This window comes from Tamandua tetradactyla, chromosome 12, assembly GCF_023851605.1.
Source record: "Tamandua tetradactyla isolate mTamTet1 chromosome 12, mTamTet1.pri, whole genome shotgun sequence".
In the NCBI taxonomy this organism is placed as follows: Eukaryota; Metazoa; Chordata; class Mammalia; order Pilosa; family Myrmecophagidae; genus Tamandua; species Tamandua tetradactyla.
In genome coordinates this window covers 12,348,442-12,365,084 of record NC_135338.1, presented here as the reverse complement: position 1 = coordinate 12,365,084, position 16,643 = coordinate 12,348,442, and the positions used below count along the sequence as shown (strand labels likewise).

The 16,643-nt window shown below is 49.1% G+C and overlaps 1 protein-coding gene across 4 annotated transcripts; it reads right to left on the bottom strand.

The window, feature by feature from the left end:
- Positions 1 to 8,735: 8,735 nt before the first annotated feature.
- On the bottom strand, positions 8,736 to 15,954 carry BMP4 (bone morphogenetic protein 4). 4 transcript variants are annotated; one of them, XM_077122607.1, is made up of 4 exons: positions 15,806 to 15,954; positions 12,361 to 12,485; positions 10,858 to 11,181; positions 8,736 to 9,887 (listed from the first exon to the last, which is right to left on the bottom strand). In XM_077122607.1, the coding sequence occupies exons 1-4, from the start codon at positions 15,865 to 15,867 to the stop codon at positions 9,031 to 9,033; spliced, it is 1,368 nt and encodes a 455-aa protein (XP_076978722.1). In that variant the 5' UTR covers positions 15,868 to 15,954; the 3' UTR covers positions 8,736 to 9,030. The 4 variants fall into 4 exon arrangements, with proteins under 4 accessions (XP_076978722.1, XP_076978719.1, XP_076978721.1 ...); XM_077122604.1 differs by having other exon boundaries at positions 10,858 to 11,234; positions 15,596 to 15,894; XM_077122606.1 differs by lacking the exon at positions 15,806 to 15,954 and adding an exon at positions 13,142 to 13,353 and having other exon boundaries at positions 10,858 to 11,234.
- Between the last annotated feature and the right edge of the window lie 689 nt (positions 15,955 to 16,643).

The following is a 16,643-nucleotide window of genomic DNA, read 5'->3' as shown; positions in this document are numbered from 1 at the left end:
TTCTGCATAATATCCATTTAACTCAGTAGCATTTCTGAGTAATTCCTGTACCTACTCCTGTATTGTTCCTAGTTTGTTAGATGTTGAGGTTTCTATTTCTAAGCTATGCTTATTCCACTGATCTCTTTTTGTTTCTGTCAATAATCTAATGATAAAGACTTCTCACAATAGTCATTTTGTGATGATTTTTATATCTGCTATGTCCAATCTATTATCATTACCTTAGAATTTTGTGGCCCATCTGATTATTTTTCGAGTTCTATTTAATATGTTTATGAGATTTTAGTTATTTTTGCATTAAATTAAACTAGGGGACATTTTTATTTTCAGCATAACATAATTTTTCCACCAGTGGCCAGACTTGTATCTGTCTATGTGTCCATGTCTTATTTAAACACACAAACACGTGTCTCAGCATTACAACACAAGAATGCAATTATTTTTTTCTTTATCTTGGTAGACTCTATTTTAATTTTCCATTTAAAATTCTGGGCTATTTATATTTAATTATGGACATACAAACTAAATACACTTTCATTGTAAACTATTCTAGGTAAAGTAGACACTCTTTCATGACTCTCTCCCATCCCAACACACTCCTCTCCCCAGAGACATGCTCTGGAGAAGTTTGTAAAACTTTTCCAGTGGGCTGAACAATGCAGCTTGGACCATAGAGCATTTCGTCCTGTTTGTCATTCTTTTCCTCCAACATTTTCCTAAATTCTTTTTCCTTCAAGTCACCATTCATACATCACATTGATCTGTGGGAGATGTGGCCAAATTAGAGTCCCCCATAAATGTTCAATGTGTAGCACTGTCCAAATCAAAATCACAGTTAGGCTTTTAACAGTAAACTTATATTTTTGAAATCACCCCTTCTGATTGATAGAGCTCATTAAAAGCCTGGGGTCTTATCTCTCTAAGCCAACTCAGCAGATGAACTCACCGCCCTCCCCTACTCTATGCAGGATATGACTCCCAGGGGTGTACGTCTCCCTGGCTATGTGGGACATGACTCCTGAGATGAGCCAGGACCCAGCATCATGGGATTGAGAAAGCCTTCTTGACCAAAAGGGGGAAAAGAAATGAGACAAAATAAAGTTTTAGTGGTTGAGAGATTTCAAAAAGAATTGAGAGGTTATCCCGGAAATTATTCTTACACATTATATAGATATCCCTTTTTAGTTTATGGTGTATTGGAGTGGCTGGAAGGAAGTATCTGAAACTGTTGAGTTGTGTTCCAGTAGCCTTGATTCTTGAAGGCAATTGCATAATGCTATAGTTTTTACAATGGGACCATATGATTGTGAAAACCTTGTGTCTGATGCTTCTTTTATCCAGGCTATGGACAGATAAGTAAAAAAAATAAATAAATAAGGATAAAAAGAAATAATACAGGCAGATAAATGGTAAAAAAATTAGATAGATTGAAATACTGGTGATCAATGAGAGGGCAGGGTAAGAGGTATGTTATGTATGAGTTTCTTCTTTTTTCTTTCTTTTTCTGGAGTGATGCAAATGTTCTAAAAATGATCATGGTGATGAATACACAACTATGTCATGATATTGTGAGCCATTGATTGTACACCATGTATTTGTGTGCAGATTTCTCAATAAAAATATTTAAAAATTTAAAAATTAAAAAAAAAAAAAGCCTGGGTTCTGCCCTCAAATCCCTGTGATGAAATCCCCCAATTTGGAAATGATGGACATGCTAAAAGAACTACCAATAGATCCCATGCTAATTAGAATCCCCAAGTGTTCGATTTTCTAAAATGCTGAAAATCCCCTTTATTTATGGTGATAGGTCTCTAAGACGGGGGATATTTGGTTAAAATAAACTATGAGCTCGTTCTGGAGAATTGTTAAGTGACAACCAAATAAACAATAACCTACGCACAGTATAGGCCCTTGGAGATTGTGGTTTCAGTGCATAAATGAGTTTGGGCAAAATAACCAGTACAGCCAAGTGGCACATATAATATCAAAGTGTCATCAATATATTAAAGTCTCCTTCTTGATTTACTTGTTTTTTTTTTTAAATTATTATTATCAAAAATAAAAGGCAGGGCGGTGCAACGGTTCTCTCAGGGGCAGAATTCTTGCCTGCCATGCTGGAAACCTGGGTTCACTTTCCAAAGCCTGCCCATGCCAATAAACAAACAAATAAATAAATAAATAGATGATAGATAAATAGATGAATGGCAATGTCTGTGAAAAAGAGGAAGAAAGAAGGATGTTGGTGAAGTTTGTTTTCCTGGAGTTTTTCACCTGCAAATCCATACTAACTGGCCAAAAAAAACAATTCTAGCAAAACTGTCTTCTAAGCAGCTGTATGCTAAATCCTACAACCCAGCGATCTGGAAAGACTGGTCAATCTCAGGAGAGATAATGAGCAAAATAGCCTGAAGTTTGAGGGGTTAGAGGAGGGGAAAGGCTGATCAAACCCACATCACACTTCTGAGTTGTGAGATACTGTCGGAAAAGTGACTTTCCTTGTTAATGGCCCCCCACCCCCTCTTTCCAGCTAAATGGAATGCTTTGCTATGCAAATAATGAGCCTGATTGCAGAGGAAGTAAAAGACTCAGGATAGTAAAGGAACTCACCTTTTGGAGGTAAATTAACTCTTTTAAAGTGCCATCAAACAAATTACTTCTCCATGCTCCAAAAGTTCTCTCAGTGCCCGAAAACCTCAAAATCGCTTGAGATCAGTTTGTTCCTTAGAGAGTCAAGCCTCATAAACAAAGTCCCATGGAAAAACATCTTTCGTCTGCCCCGGTGAAGGTACACAAAAGAAGTATGTGGAAATCACTCAGCAATTCAACATTTGTGTTTGACCCTAACAACTGGAATCTGAAGGTTGAAAGTGTCAAGGTCACTTCTGAGCCTTGTAACCTAACTGAATAGGTTTCAATTTGGTAATTACTATATTTAGATAATTCTATCTCCCTTTCAACCATCCCAATTCCCAAGGAACTCAATGCAAAAAAACAGGTTAGAAAACTGGGGGGGCATACATGGAGTCCAGGTGCAGATTTCTCAACCACTGACTGACCTGTGAGTATATGAGGCAGAGAGCCTCTCCCTCTGCAAGTTATGATTGATTTTCTCCAGGCAAGGAACATATTCCCAGGATGACTAAATCATGTAGATACCAGGCCTCCAGTATAAAATGTCAAGCCTAGCATGTCAGGTAATCCATTTTTCAGGATACTTAAGGTATGCAAAACAGCTTTCTGTTTAAAACCAGGGCCACAGTACTTAAGCCAAGCCTTAGGAAATTAAAAAATAAAACTTAATAAAATTGGGAAATGATGCCCATAGCCCTGATAACTATAACCATGCTGCTTAAAAGTACCTGAGAAAAGGAGTTTAAGTCTTATATGCCACCCATTTCCACAAATGGACAGAGTTAATCTACATTAACTCATGCACATGAAATATTCAAACTGTTACAGTTATAATATTTATTTGCACATTTAAGAAAAGCAAAACACAAAATACAATCTATTCGAAAATATATGAATATATGGACAAAAACTGGAAGGGAATATAAAAAAACAAACTGTTGTTTCAGGATGATGAGACCATAAGCGAATTTGCTTTCCCATAACAATTTTTCTTTACTATTATTTTAGCAAAAGTTACAAATGATAGAAGAAGGAAAGAGAGTCTTGCATCTAAGCAACTGGAATGAGATATTGCAATTGCACAATAAGTGCTGGGGTGGGTTTGAGCTTTCTGGAGGTCGAGTTAATGCTTTGGGTTACCATTCTCAAAAGACACACATTTTTCTATTTCTGAATTGAAAATGAATTCAAGGGACATTGCTATAATCTTAACCATATCTTTTGTTAACCCGGAGAAAAGTACTTCATTACTGCTGCAGGGTAGCCAATAAAAGACTCAGGTAAGTTGAAGTACAGTGGAAAAATCTCTCCGATAACGTGTATATTTGGTGGGCTCTTCCCCTCGGTCCTTTCTCAAAAGCAAACTGCTTAGAAAACCGAAAGACAAGGATTGAAAGAATAAATACGCATGAACCTCAGGTGGAATACAGTTGTACATTTTCTCAACTGAATCATGGGCAACTATATGCAGGAAAGAGTCTGTGCTGGTATTTTAGGGGCAAAGAGATACACAATAGCATCCAATCAGTCTGCTTTAGACCCGTTAGGAAAGTGTCTTGCTGGTCAGGACTTCAGTTAATAAATCCGAAAAGAAAAGTACTAAAGCAATAATCGAGAAACCATGTGAAATTAGACTCTACTTACAAGTTGGCTGTGGGGTTCAGGGATTTAGATAGAGGTAGAGGGCCTTTGTTTCTGTTTTTAAATATTTTTGCTAGAAATCAGGTTGTAAAATATCAATCAATGAGATCGTGTCTTCAAAAAATGTAACAAAACTGACCAAACCCTAGACTTAAGAAGTTCTCATTAGTAACCCGACTCCGCAAATTATTGTTCCATCTTGTCTTTCTTCTCTCGAATTTCACAATTTTTGAAGTAAACATTTCTGAATCCTATAATATTACAGTTTCTGAATAGTTTAGAGGTTATGATACCAGTAATGTAATTTTCAATTCCTAAAATAGTAGTAGTGTAACGGATAGCACTTATATTTTCATTCAGGGTTTAAAAATATGTATTTTGGAGAGAAGAAGCAGAGAGATTCGGAACTTGGTTCAGTTAATATCTTAAGTGACATGTGAATGCTAATTTCAAGTGGCTATCTCAGTGAAAAAACTTATTTAATTTTCTAAGAGTGACTAAACGTTGTTGCACATCTTGAACTTTTGATTTCTTTTCAAATTTTCTGTTTGTCCTTTTTTTTTTAATGTTAGAGTAATGCAAACTTTTCTCCTAAAACCGCCGATTTTCTCCACAGGTGAGCAGTTCTTGACTGTTCATTCTGCTAATCAGGCTGAATGCCTAGGAAAATGGGGACCCTTACAATCCAAACAGGCCACATTTCTAACCTTTCTGGATTTATTTCCAATTATAGCTTTCAGAATTGTGCTCGTTTATATCACGTGGTAAGCCTGAATAACTCTTCCTCAATTTAAATTTGAATTTGGCAGCCCCTGTGCTTTCCTAAATTCCTCTAGGGAATACAAATAACCTTCAAGCTTCCAGGTAAGGTAAGGTCACCCAAGCTGCTTGCGTTATTCTTTGCATTCCAAAAAGAGAAAACATGACTATTTTATACAATTTGCGCCGTGTTGAGCATCCTTGAGGACAGACGGTTTGGAGCCCTGGATCAAATAAGCTTTATTTTCCCAGGTTCGCGGTGAACTATCAGCAGCATTCTGAGCGGGGAGCTCTGGAGGGAAGGAAGGCATTCAGGTCCGGAGGTGGTCAGCTGAAGTTCTGTCGTTACGTAGCCTGGGCTTGGCAGGTCAGTTCTGGAAGAAATAGCCCCACTCGGCTCACGCGCCCCGGTGGCTTCGCCTGCTCCCCTTCCCCGCCCCCGGTTGGAGGGCCCTCCCCCGCCCCCAGACTCCACGGTCCTGACCCCATTTCACGTTAAATGTATGTGCCGCGCCACAGCCCTAGGGACCAACGCGTGCTAATCATATCCGTCTGTCTCCGCAGAGCTTCCCTTGAGCCCGAGTCTCCCAGGGAGGGTGAGCTGGGGTGGGGGGATCCGAGCCGGGAGGGCGAGGAGGGGAAGCTGCGCGGTACAGCTCTCGCGCGCGGCCGCCGGATGCACCGAGCCCCCGAGTCACCGGCGGAGAGGGCGCGCCCTCGGGTCCCCGCGGCCGCCGGGTGGGAGCTCCGGGGGGCAGGAGGGGTTAGGGGCTGGGGGAGTGGGGTGAGGACTCCGGGTGGGCGGGGCCTCCCTGACAACATCCTGACGTCTGTCCAAGGCCGGGTGATTATTGGGGTCTGCCAGCGTGGGGCTGCCCGGCGGCAAGGCTGGGGGCTGGGGGAGTAGAACGAAGGTATGGTCAAGACAGAAAACAAAGTCAGCAGGTCACCTGGCAAGTTCTGAGCGAATTATGCAACGAAAGCAAGAGAATGTTTGATGCATTTTCAACAGCACCCCCCCCCCCACCTCCTCCCCTTTTACTTCAGCTCCCAAGAAGCCGGTTCCGGTTTAAGGGTTGGGCAGGGATCGACCATGCAGCTCCTCTGATGTGGTTACAACTTTGCTGAACTTCTCAAAGGCGATGCTCCCTCCCCATCTTTCCTTAAGTAATGGGAACATTACTTTGGAAACAAAAAATATGAAGGAAAAAAAAAATGGCAGGCTTGACCCAAAAGCAACGCTGAATGAGAATCAACCTACATTTTCTACAAAGCCGAGCATTAGGCAAAATTGAAAACCACAGAAACCTAAATAAAATAATCTCAATACATTCAGTTTCTTATCTGCCTGAGCCTCAGGACTATGCCATCGAACAGAGTTTAAGGAGTTAAAGCTGGCCATAGCTCATTGTTTTTCATGCTAACATTTGTGGCATTAGGACTATTTTGTTAACTAGGTATATGCAATTCACAGAATTTCACGGTGAATTCCCCAGACCAAATATTTGGCTGAACAAATAAACAACATTATCCATTCCTGAAAATAAGCCAGTAGGAGGGGGAGGTTAGGTGGGGGCGGGCTGGGGGTGGGGTGGGGAGTGGTTGCTAGAAAGTGACCTGAGCCTGGCAGCCAGGACTGGGCCCTCAGATAACTTGTCCAAATGCTAGAGATCTGTGGGTTCCTTTCCCACGACAAGGGCATTTTAGAAAGTTACTGGAGATCAGGCAAAACAAAATGAGGCCGCCTGAGGGGAACCGGTGATAGGTTACTCCTAAATGATTTATTCGAGCTCTATAGCATTAATCAAAGGGGCAGCGGCCTGGGGGGCTGGGGAGGGGGGCAAGAAACCCTCTTTGCGGGGAGTTTTGGAAGAACTGTGGAGTCTTGCTGCCTTCGCCTGCGGCTCTGACCTCCTCTCTCCACCTGTGCTCTCCGGGGAGCTGGGGCTTTGGCAACCTCCCCACTTCTATTTTTATTGGTTTCCACTAAGCAGCTCCTTTTGGAGGATTGAAGGATTTCAGTAATTAAAAACAAAAAATGAATCCTGCCTCACCCACCGCTTCCCCACCCCACCCCCAAAAGCACATACAAGAGAGTGGATGCACAAATGCAGAGGGTGTACCCACATTGCAGAGAGAAACACACTTGCCAGGAAGGTGCACCATGCATTCTTGCCGTGGGCGCACACATCCACCCACCACCACCCGGGACATTACCACTCAGGTCTACACCTTTATGAGGGAAAAATGCACTCCTATCAGCCCTCCCCACACAGACTGTACAAAAGACACTGCGTCTGCCCAAACCCATCCAGGCCGAAGTTGGGGGGGTTGGAGAAAAAAAAAAAGAAAGAAATGAGCCTGAGCAGGCTAAGATTCCAGAACTTAATTTGATTGCGGGTGACAGGTCAGAAAAAGAAAAAGCCTCTCCTCTGGTCCTCTTTTAACTCCCACCTCCATCTCATTCCAGAAAGTCACTTCTCTGCTTTGAGGGCAGCACATAGCTGAGGGAGAATGTCCAAGGACATTACGGTTGACTTTCTCTTTGGCCAAAAGTTGAGCTTTCTCCTTGAAGGAATCCTGCCTCAGAACATAAGGTCCACCAGGTATGCCCCAGCTCTAAGGAAAGGGCTGAGGGGGGAGGGGTGCAACACCAGGTGGCAAAGTGGGTTGCTATTTATTTAATTCAAAAGGTTCCATAGAGTGGAACCCTTTTATTCAGTGCCTACATAGAAATTCTGTCCCTTCGGTGTCCAATCCCATTCCCACACAGCCCAATTTGTGGAATTTTGAACCTGATGACTTCGTGTATGGAATAGCGGACAAGGAAAAAAGTCAAGAAAGTCCAAAGAATTCTACCACACAAAATATGAAAACAGTGACCATCAAATGCTTTGAAGGTAGGATACATCATATGTTTTCTTGGGTAAAGCCCACTTATCCAAAAAAGAGAAAAAGCCACTCCTGTTTTAAAACAACACACAGGGGGGTGGCGAGGGGAGTTCAGTGGTAGAATTCTCGCCTGCCATGAATGAGACCTGGGTTTGATTCCCCCGCCCATGCACTCCCCCCAAAAAACAAACAAAAAACCAAAGAAGCAAAAACTCCACAAGTGCTGCTACAATAATGGGATACTCACATGAAAAAAGAACGAAATGTTTCCCCACCATACAGCATCCAAAAAAAAAAAAGAAAAACCCACACACATGTATTAATATGTGAGTACATATATCAGCTTTGGTTTGAACGTACAGCATTGGTGCCTCAGTAACTGGAGACATCCTGGGTTATCAAAAAAGTAGAGGGGGGAATTGTGTCAGAGTTGAGACTCGACTCCATCACACTCAGCTACTGAGTACTTCTAACCGGTGAGCAAAACCAGAATGAGGCACAAGAAGCCCAAAACCATCTTCAATCGGACTTGCTCCTTTTATCCCACTGTTTCTCCAAGGCATGTGTCATCCAGATGGTAGAGGATGCTGCGTCCTTGTTAACATTAAACAGAAATAGAGAACAATTCATCCCTGGCAATTACCATCTCTCTCCGCCATCCGTTTACTTCCTGTCCCTCCAACTTTGCCACCACCAGTAACCACTCTCTGACTTCCATCCTGCCCCCAAGCCCACCCAACAGAATGAGATCTCCTTCCAAAGACATGGAGCAGAAGGAAAAGAGAAAGGATTAAAGAAGAAAAAGAACAAGGTTTACCTTTAAAATAATGACTCATTTTATTTTTTTTCTTTTAATATGTAGTTATAAATATATTTTGTCAAAATATATGATCAATATGGTCAAAAACATTTGCACGTAAAGTCATAAATAAGGTCAAGGTGAATGTTTAGGTTTTTTTCCTTTTTTTTTTTTTTTTTTTTTTTTAAGATAAAAGTCCAGCTATAAGGAAGCAGTCTGTGTAGTGTATGAGTGAGTGGATGGGAGCGTGTGTGTGTCTGTGTGTGTGTGTGTGTGTGTGTGTGTCTGTCCCAAAGGACGGCCTAATCTCAGCGACACCCACATCCCTCGACTACCATCTCCTGATAATTTTTCAGTACCACCTTGTCGTACTCATCCAGGTACAGCATGGAGATGGCACTCAGTTCAGTGGGCACACAACAGGCTTTGGGGATGCTGGAATTGACAGAGTTGACCAGGGTCTGCACAATGGCGTGGTTAGTCGAGTTGAGGTGGTCAGCCAGTGGAAAGGGGCAGTCCCCGTGGCAGTAGAAGGCCTGGTAGCCCGGTGGGGCCACGATCCAGTCATTCCAGCCCACGTCACTGAAGTCCACGTAGAGCGAGTGGCGCCGGCAGTTTTTATTCTTCTTCCGTGCCCTCTGTGGGTGATGCTTGGAGCTACGCTTGGCCCTCCGGCGACGGGTCAAGGAATGGCCCCGGCCATCATGGCCAAAGGTAACCAGCAGGGGCCGGAGCTGGGCCCAGTCCCCACTCCCTTGAGGTAACGAGCGGCTAATCCTGACATGCTGGCCCTGGTGGGTCCGTGTCTGATGGAGGTGAGTCACCTCAATGGCCAGCCCATAGTTCGGTTGCTTCTCCCTGGTCCAGCGAAGGATGGCAGGACTCACATCGAAAGTTTCCCACCGTGTCACATTGTGGTGGACCAGTCTCGTGTCCAGTAGTCGTGTGATGAGGTGCCCAGGCATCACTTCTGCCGGGGGCTTCATTACCTCATAAATGTTTATACGGTGGAAGCCCCGCTCCCAGTCAGGGCCCTGGTCCACCTGCTCCCGGAAGAGCCGAAGCTCTGCAGAGGAGATCACCTCGTTCTCTGGGATGCTGCTGAGGTTAAAGAGAAAACGAAAAGCAGAGTTTTCGCTGGTCCCTGGGATGTTCTCCAGATGTTCTAGGCACAGTTGGGGAGGGAAAAAAAAAATGCACATGAACTTCTTTTAAAAGACGGAAAGGTCAAGAAAATTGCTAAGAGCTGGATGATGAGTGGTGAGTATGTACTACTTTGTATAGTGGAAGCCTATTTAGGGGGAAATAAGCATAGCTTTTAATTTGAAGGAGCAGATAAATGCAGAAGCTAGCAAACCAGCAAAACTCAGCAAGCATTTAGCATGCACCAAAGACAGAAAGTGTCTCTCAACCTCCTTTACATGTCTAATAATTTCCATGTGTCAATTCTTTACTCCACCACCATCAGACTCCCCCTTTAAAAAACCTCTTGGCTTTGTGTACACAGTTTTCTTTACAAGTAGTTGTAAAGAAAAAGAGGGGCTCCTGCAACAGAGCAAAGGCAGGAGAAAACATGCACACAACACCCTCTCCCTCTTCTTCCACTTTCGAGCATGTTACTAAACATTTCCCCAGTGATCTTGGAAACACAGAGCATGCCTTGTTGATCATGTTACAGAGGGGAAAATAAATTCCAACACAGTAATGATGCTGGTGGATTAATAACTCAGATTTACTTTGGAAAAGAAACATCCGCTAGGAAACATTCAGATCGGATTACAAGGCCCCTATTGAATAAACCTGACAAACACACAGCTGTAATATTAAATTCAGTAGGTGCTTTGAAAAAACCGGGCAGAAAACCTGGCAGAAAAGGCTTTGATATAGCAAAAACACACGGCTGGGGGTTAAGTCTGAGCCGTGTCATTCCCGGTCCCCAGAAACCCCTCCCCCTCTGTCTCCAAGACTCTCAACCACAGTTCTGGAAATTCTTGGAGGTGAGCGGCTCTGTTCTGCAGCCTTGGGGACTGCAGGCTTTGATGTACCAACACCTCTCCTCCCCCAGCACTTCCACTGTCCCTCTAGCCAGTCCCAGGACCCTCCCTGCCTCAGACCCGGGGCAGGGACGGACTGACCTTCGTGATGGAAACTCCTTACGGTGTTGGCCCGACTGGCGGGGCGCTCGGGGTACTCCAGGCCAATGCTGCGGACCTCCTCTTCCTCCTCCTCCCCAGACTGCAGTCGGTAGAGAGCCCGCATGTAATCCGGGATGACCGCGCTCTTGCCAGGCTGCGGGCGGCGGCGCAGACCGAACATCTGCAGAAGCGTCGCCTCGAAGTCCCGCAGGAGCTCATGGCTTTGCCCTGAGCGGCGTCCTCCCGCGTGGCCCTGAATCTCGGCGACTTTTTTCTTCCCGGTCTCAGGTATCAAACTAGCATGGCTCGCGCCTCCTAGCAGGACTTGGCATAATAAAACGACCATCAGCATTCGGTTACCAGGAATCATGGTGTCTCTGGGGAGGGGGGAGGGGGATGAAGGGTAAAGAATAAATAAACACCAATAAACAGAAAGAAATCGAGATGTCTGCATATGCATATGGAACTAGAAATGGAGGGTCAAGACATAAAACAGGTCAGAAAGATCAAGTTTGTGTCTTCTCCCTCGCGCACGCCGCCCCCCCATCCTCCCAGCACCAGCTGCAGCCATGCACAGCCTGAGAGTAGGAATTGCCCTGTAATTACTTGATCTAACTTGTTTACAGTCAAATAACCCCAAATCAGATAGCCTCCATCCTGTTAATCTTTTTTTTTTTTTTTTTTGTCTCAACTGCTATCTGAGCCATGATCTCAGCTTGGCTTCTTCAAGGATAAACAGTTAAGGTTGAAGGGGTAAAATGGGTGGGGGGAGGGAGACTCTAAATGCCATCGCTCACGGCTTCAGACTTTCAGCTTCTCCCCCTCTTCTCCACCTCTCCCCACCCATCCCCCATCCCCACCCCCACCCCCGCCACCTCTTCCTCCGCCCTCCAAGTCCAACTTCCCCGAAGTCCAACTGGTTCGGGGCCGGAGCGAGGGAGAGCAGAGAAGAGCTGGGGCAGAGCGAGGCCACGGGTGGTGCAGACACCGAGAAGGTGGCCTACGGGCTCGCCGGGTGGCTGGACGGTTTTATTTCCTCGCGGCCGAGGAGTCAGACATGCCCAGCAAAAAGCGTCTCATCGCGCCCGCGCCCTCAACCCCGGGTAGGAAGGAGGGATGCCCAAAGCGACCTGTGTGCGTCTTGACAAACGACTGGGGAAGCGCCACGGGGGTCTGGGCGCTCCCTAGACAAGTGGGAGGCGGGCAAGCCCACGGGGTTAGAAGCCCGGGCTGCCAAACGATCTCCTTTAGCACGCTCGCGTTCCCCATTCCTCCCAACGCACCCGATCGGAAAGGGTGAGAGGGAGCAAGCGGCGCTTTAAAGGAACCGGTGAGCTGGGAGCACGCCCGGCTGCCCGGCCAAGAAGGGAGCGACGGTGCAGCCAGGGAGCGGAGTGTGAACGCTGGAAGGGAAGTCGGACGGGACGGACAGAAGACGAGCAAGGGTAGGGAGGACAGAGTGAATTCCCGGGGGAAGGGGAAAAGGAAGAGGTGTCTACTCACTGACAGAAAACAAGGCATATAATAACAGTCCATGATTCTTGACAGCCGATCTTGAACAAACTTGCTGGAAAGGCTCAGAGGAGCTGCGGCAGCGCGTGGCTCGGGATGGCACTACGGAATGGCTCCTAAAATGAATATTTGAATATAATGAGACTCCGGCGCAGACAGGCTCTGTTTTTCTTCCAGCCCCTCCGAGTCACGTGAACGAGGAGGCCCCGCCCCACGCACGGAGGAGCCCGCCCTCCCCGCGGCGGGCGGCGAAAGGGCCCGCGCGCCCTCCTCCGCTCGCTCGCTCGGCCCCCCCCGCCCCCTCCCGGCGAGGCCCGCGTCCGCGCTGGCCGCGGGAGCCTCGGCTCTCCGGGAGGAGCTCCACGGCGCCGAGCCCCGAGCCCATCTGCAACCGCCCGCGCGCTCCGAGGGAGCCCCTGGCGCAGCACGCCGAGGACGCGGCGCCTGCCTGTACCTGCCACGAGCCGTGGGTCGGGCCGAGCCGGGCAGCAGCGGTCTGAAGCCAGAGCGTGCCAACCCGGTGCAAGCGGGGCCGCCCAAATTCTCACCACCAAGAGACACTTAAAAAGGAAAGTGCTTGAGGAGCCCCCCCACGCACACACACACACACACACTCATGCCCCGCCACTTCCTTCCCCAGGGTCTCCGCGAGGCCAATTATTGCTCCCCAGTGGAAACGCGACAGCCACTCACTCCCTGGCGCACGCCTGCGAGGACTCAGAAGAGCAACCCTTTTTGCTCGCGGCCAAAAGCCGCTGACCCAGTCACGCACCGAGGGCGGGAGGGGATCCGGGTGGGAAAGCGGAGAGGGAGGGGCCGCCAAGCTATTTGCTCTGGTTCCAGTCTGGAGAAAACCGCTCACTGCTTGGGCCGCCCAGTTCCCATCTCCCCTTCCCTCCGCCCCCAGCAAAGCAAATCCCGAAAGAAACCAGTCGGCGAAGGGTTCAAGGCGGAGGGGTGGAAGGCTGGAGCTCCCGGCTCAGGGTGGATTCAAAAAAGGCGTCGCCGCGAAAAAAAGGGCGCATCACATTTATTTATTTATTTATTTTATTTTCAGGTCTTAATGTCGCGGAGGTTTTTTGCAACTCCCGACCAGACACAAAAAGGAAATCCCACCACGCTCCCTGGAGTCAAGAAAACTGTGAACAGCTTTCGGCCTGCACTCGACCTCTGTGTCTGCATCTCTCTTTCTTGGCTTATTTTTTCAACCACCACTCCCGCCCCCACCTCGCCACTTCCTTCCCCCACCCCCTTCCTCCTTTGCACCAGCTGCAGAGTCGCAGCAGATATTCCCTCAAGAATTTAACTAACCCACAGCTCAAGGAATTACTGAGATGGCCTGACACAAAGCGAAGATGCTGTTTGCGTGGGTCGCCCAGCGCAAGGGCCTGTTGGAAAACCTTACCTGGTGTGACTCTGCGTTCCCACCCCACACACACCGCATGCCCCCCCCCCCCCCCTGTGGGACCGCCTGCAGGGCCCCGAGCCCCACTACTCCCGCCCAAACGCTGGGGACTCGACTCTCCCTTCCCTCCCCCAGCGCACCCCACCCGAGGCTGTTCCCAGTTCCTGCCTTTGGCGGCTTCGGGCCTCGAGGGCTTGGGCTGCCCGCCTCCCCCTCCCCCCCAAGACTTGGTTTTACTTTGGGGAGACGCTCCCAGAAAGCCTTGGAGGAAGAGGAGAAAAGGATCGAGCAGCTCTGCCCTCCTCCAGGGCCGCGGCTGCCCAACGTCACCGGCCGCGGCCGGCAGGGATGCGGAGGCCGCGGGCGCCCCTGCGCGACCGCCCGCGCCCCGCGCCAAGCTTCGCTCTTTTTTTTTGAGCCGCCTTGGGCTTTTTTGGCTCTCACGCCACTGCTGGGGCAGGCTGAGAAAGGGCTAAGTGTTCTTAAGGCGCCTGGGACCCTAAAAAAGGAGGGGAATCCCAGAAATGGGGGAAGTAGTCGGAGCCGGGCCGGTTCCCGCGGGCAGAACGCACAATGCAGGGGACGGACGCCCCGGGTCCCCGCGCCATCCTCGGCCTCTGGGTATCTTCCCGGGCAGCCAAAGGGGCTTGAGCTGCGCTAAGAGGAGTAGGCTGGGGGAGTGATGTGGGTGGGTGAGGCTTCACTTTTGCAATCTGCAGGATTCGTCTCTAATACGTTTTTCTCGGAATTATTTTTAATTCAAAAAGATAAAAGCCGGAAAGACCAATTTCATCTCCAAAACCTTTTTTCGGGGGTCAGGGACGGGACTCTTGCCGTCTTTTCCTCGAGTCTTCCCAACGCCGAAACTTGTTCAGAGGTAGCCTCAGTTTACCGACCAGGTCTTTGGACGTTTTAACGATTCACAAAGCGTCCACCCCACAAACCGTGGTCCTTGCAAGCCGCGAACTTAAGCGGAGCCCAGGAGGCATCTGAGGATGTGGGGCCAGACGCTCGTGGGGAGGGAAGTTTCGGGACACTTCCCCGTCGGCTTCGGGTACAGAGAACCGGGAAAGAGCCGCGTCTTGCCAGCTGTGAATCTTAGGACGCCAACTGCGAGGAGGAGCATCCTGGAGCTCCTGGCATTGCGGCCATCCTCCCTACAGATTCCATACCGCGAAACGATAGAGGGGAGGTTCCTTGGAAGCCGCAAGTCCACGAAAAGAGCTCAAGGAGGAGGCGCGACCTGCCCGAGTAATTCGCGTGCTCTCTCGGGGACGTCCGGCCGGCGGGGCACCTGATCGGGTGACACTCCCCTCAACGCAGCCCCGCCAAGGGCACGCACCCACCAGAAGGCAGTAGGACTGCGCTTCCCACGACGGAACCGCCGCTGGCTAGGGGTTCTCTCCCCCACCCTGCTGCCCCACAGCCCCCTCACCCTCTCCGGACTTCAAGGCCGGCGCCCTCTTTCCTGGCCTGGTCTTTCCCGTCGGGGCAACGCAACCTCCCGGTCCACAGACAGCGCTTTCAGCTCACGACCTTACAATCTTTTTCCCAGTGATCCCCTAGCAAGGGCTTCTCCCCTCCCCTCCTCGCCCACATCTCTCGAAGGTAGAAAACGCCCCCGGCACCCGACGGAGAGGGTGGCCTGGGCGGAGACAATAGCAGGTAAGGGAAGTCTTTCAGCGCTAGCATCCTCACTTCCAGCATCACCGTTGGAAAAAGCTTGGACCACCTTTTGCCCCGGCCGCATCCCGCTTCTGCCCGCAAGGATGCGCTTCTGTCCCCTGTGCCCAGCACCCCTCGCCAGGCAGCCTTGCTCACCATAGATTCCCTGCAAGAGCGGGCTCGCCAGCAGCAGCTTCTGGGGACCTCGGAACAGTTGCAGTGAGCCTCGACGAGGGCCGGGGACTGGGGCGCTGCAGGCTCGAGACAGCTCGGACCGGAATCCCATCAGGGAGCGAGGCGAGATACTCAGCCCCGAGCAGCAGCGGGGTCTCAGACTCTGTCCCCCGGCTCGGGTGCCAGACTCACCTAGCTTCCGGGCTAGGCTCCACGCGCCTTCCCGCCCGCCCTCCTCCTCGGCCCTCTTGCATCTTCTCTTCTTCGTCTTTCCCTCTCTTTCTCTCTCGCTCTCTCTCTCGCCCTCTCGTTCTTTCTTCCTTTCCTCCTCCTCTTGGCCGTCAGCTCCTCCCTGTGTCCCTCCTCCCTTGCTCGCCTCCTTGCTGGGGATGGGAGCCCCGCCCACATCCTCCCCTCCCGCCGCCGGGCCTCGCCTCCCAGGCCCGGGTCCCGGAAGCCCCGGCAGCGCCCGAGTCCTCAGCTGCCGCCGGGGCTGGGACGCCGCTGCCTCCAGCTTGCAGAAGCGGCCGGGGCTCACCTGGGGACCACGTGCAGAGGTACTAGAAAGCATGCACCGACTAGTCGCCGTGCCTTCCAAAAATACCCATGGGAGTCTGGGCTTCCCTGAGTTTAGAGTAACTGCTGCCCAAACTGATTATTAAAACAGTGAGTAATCACCATTTACCCCGAGTAATTAGAGATAATGAAACACCTCTAAAATCAGGTTATGGAGGAAGGAGCCCTTGGATTGGTTTTAAGGGTGGCCTTCCATAAGTTGTTAAAGGATTTCCAAACGTTGAGAAACAGGCTGCGCACAGAGCTGAAGGTGGTACCTCTTCGGCTGTTACAAGGTGGCTTTCCTCCCAGAACATCTTTTCAAGTGCTTCTTTTGTAAAGCGTTGGTGATGATCCCCAAAAAGAGCTCCAGTGAACAGGCTTGCCCCCACCTCCCCCACAGGCCCAAACTTCCTGGGAGTAGAGGTGGCCTGGACTTAGGCTGGAGCTACTTACAGTTAGAAAGTCTGAATAT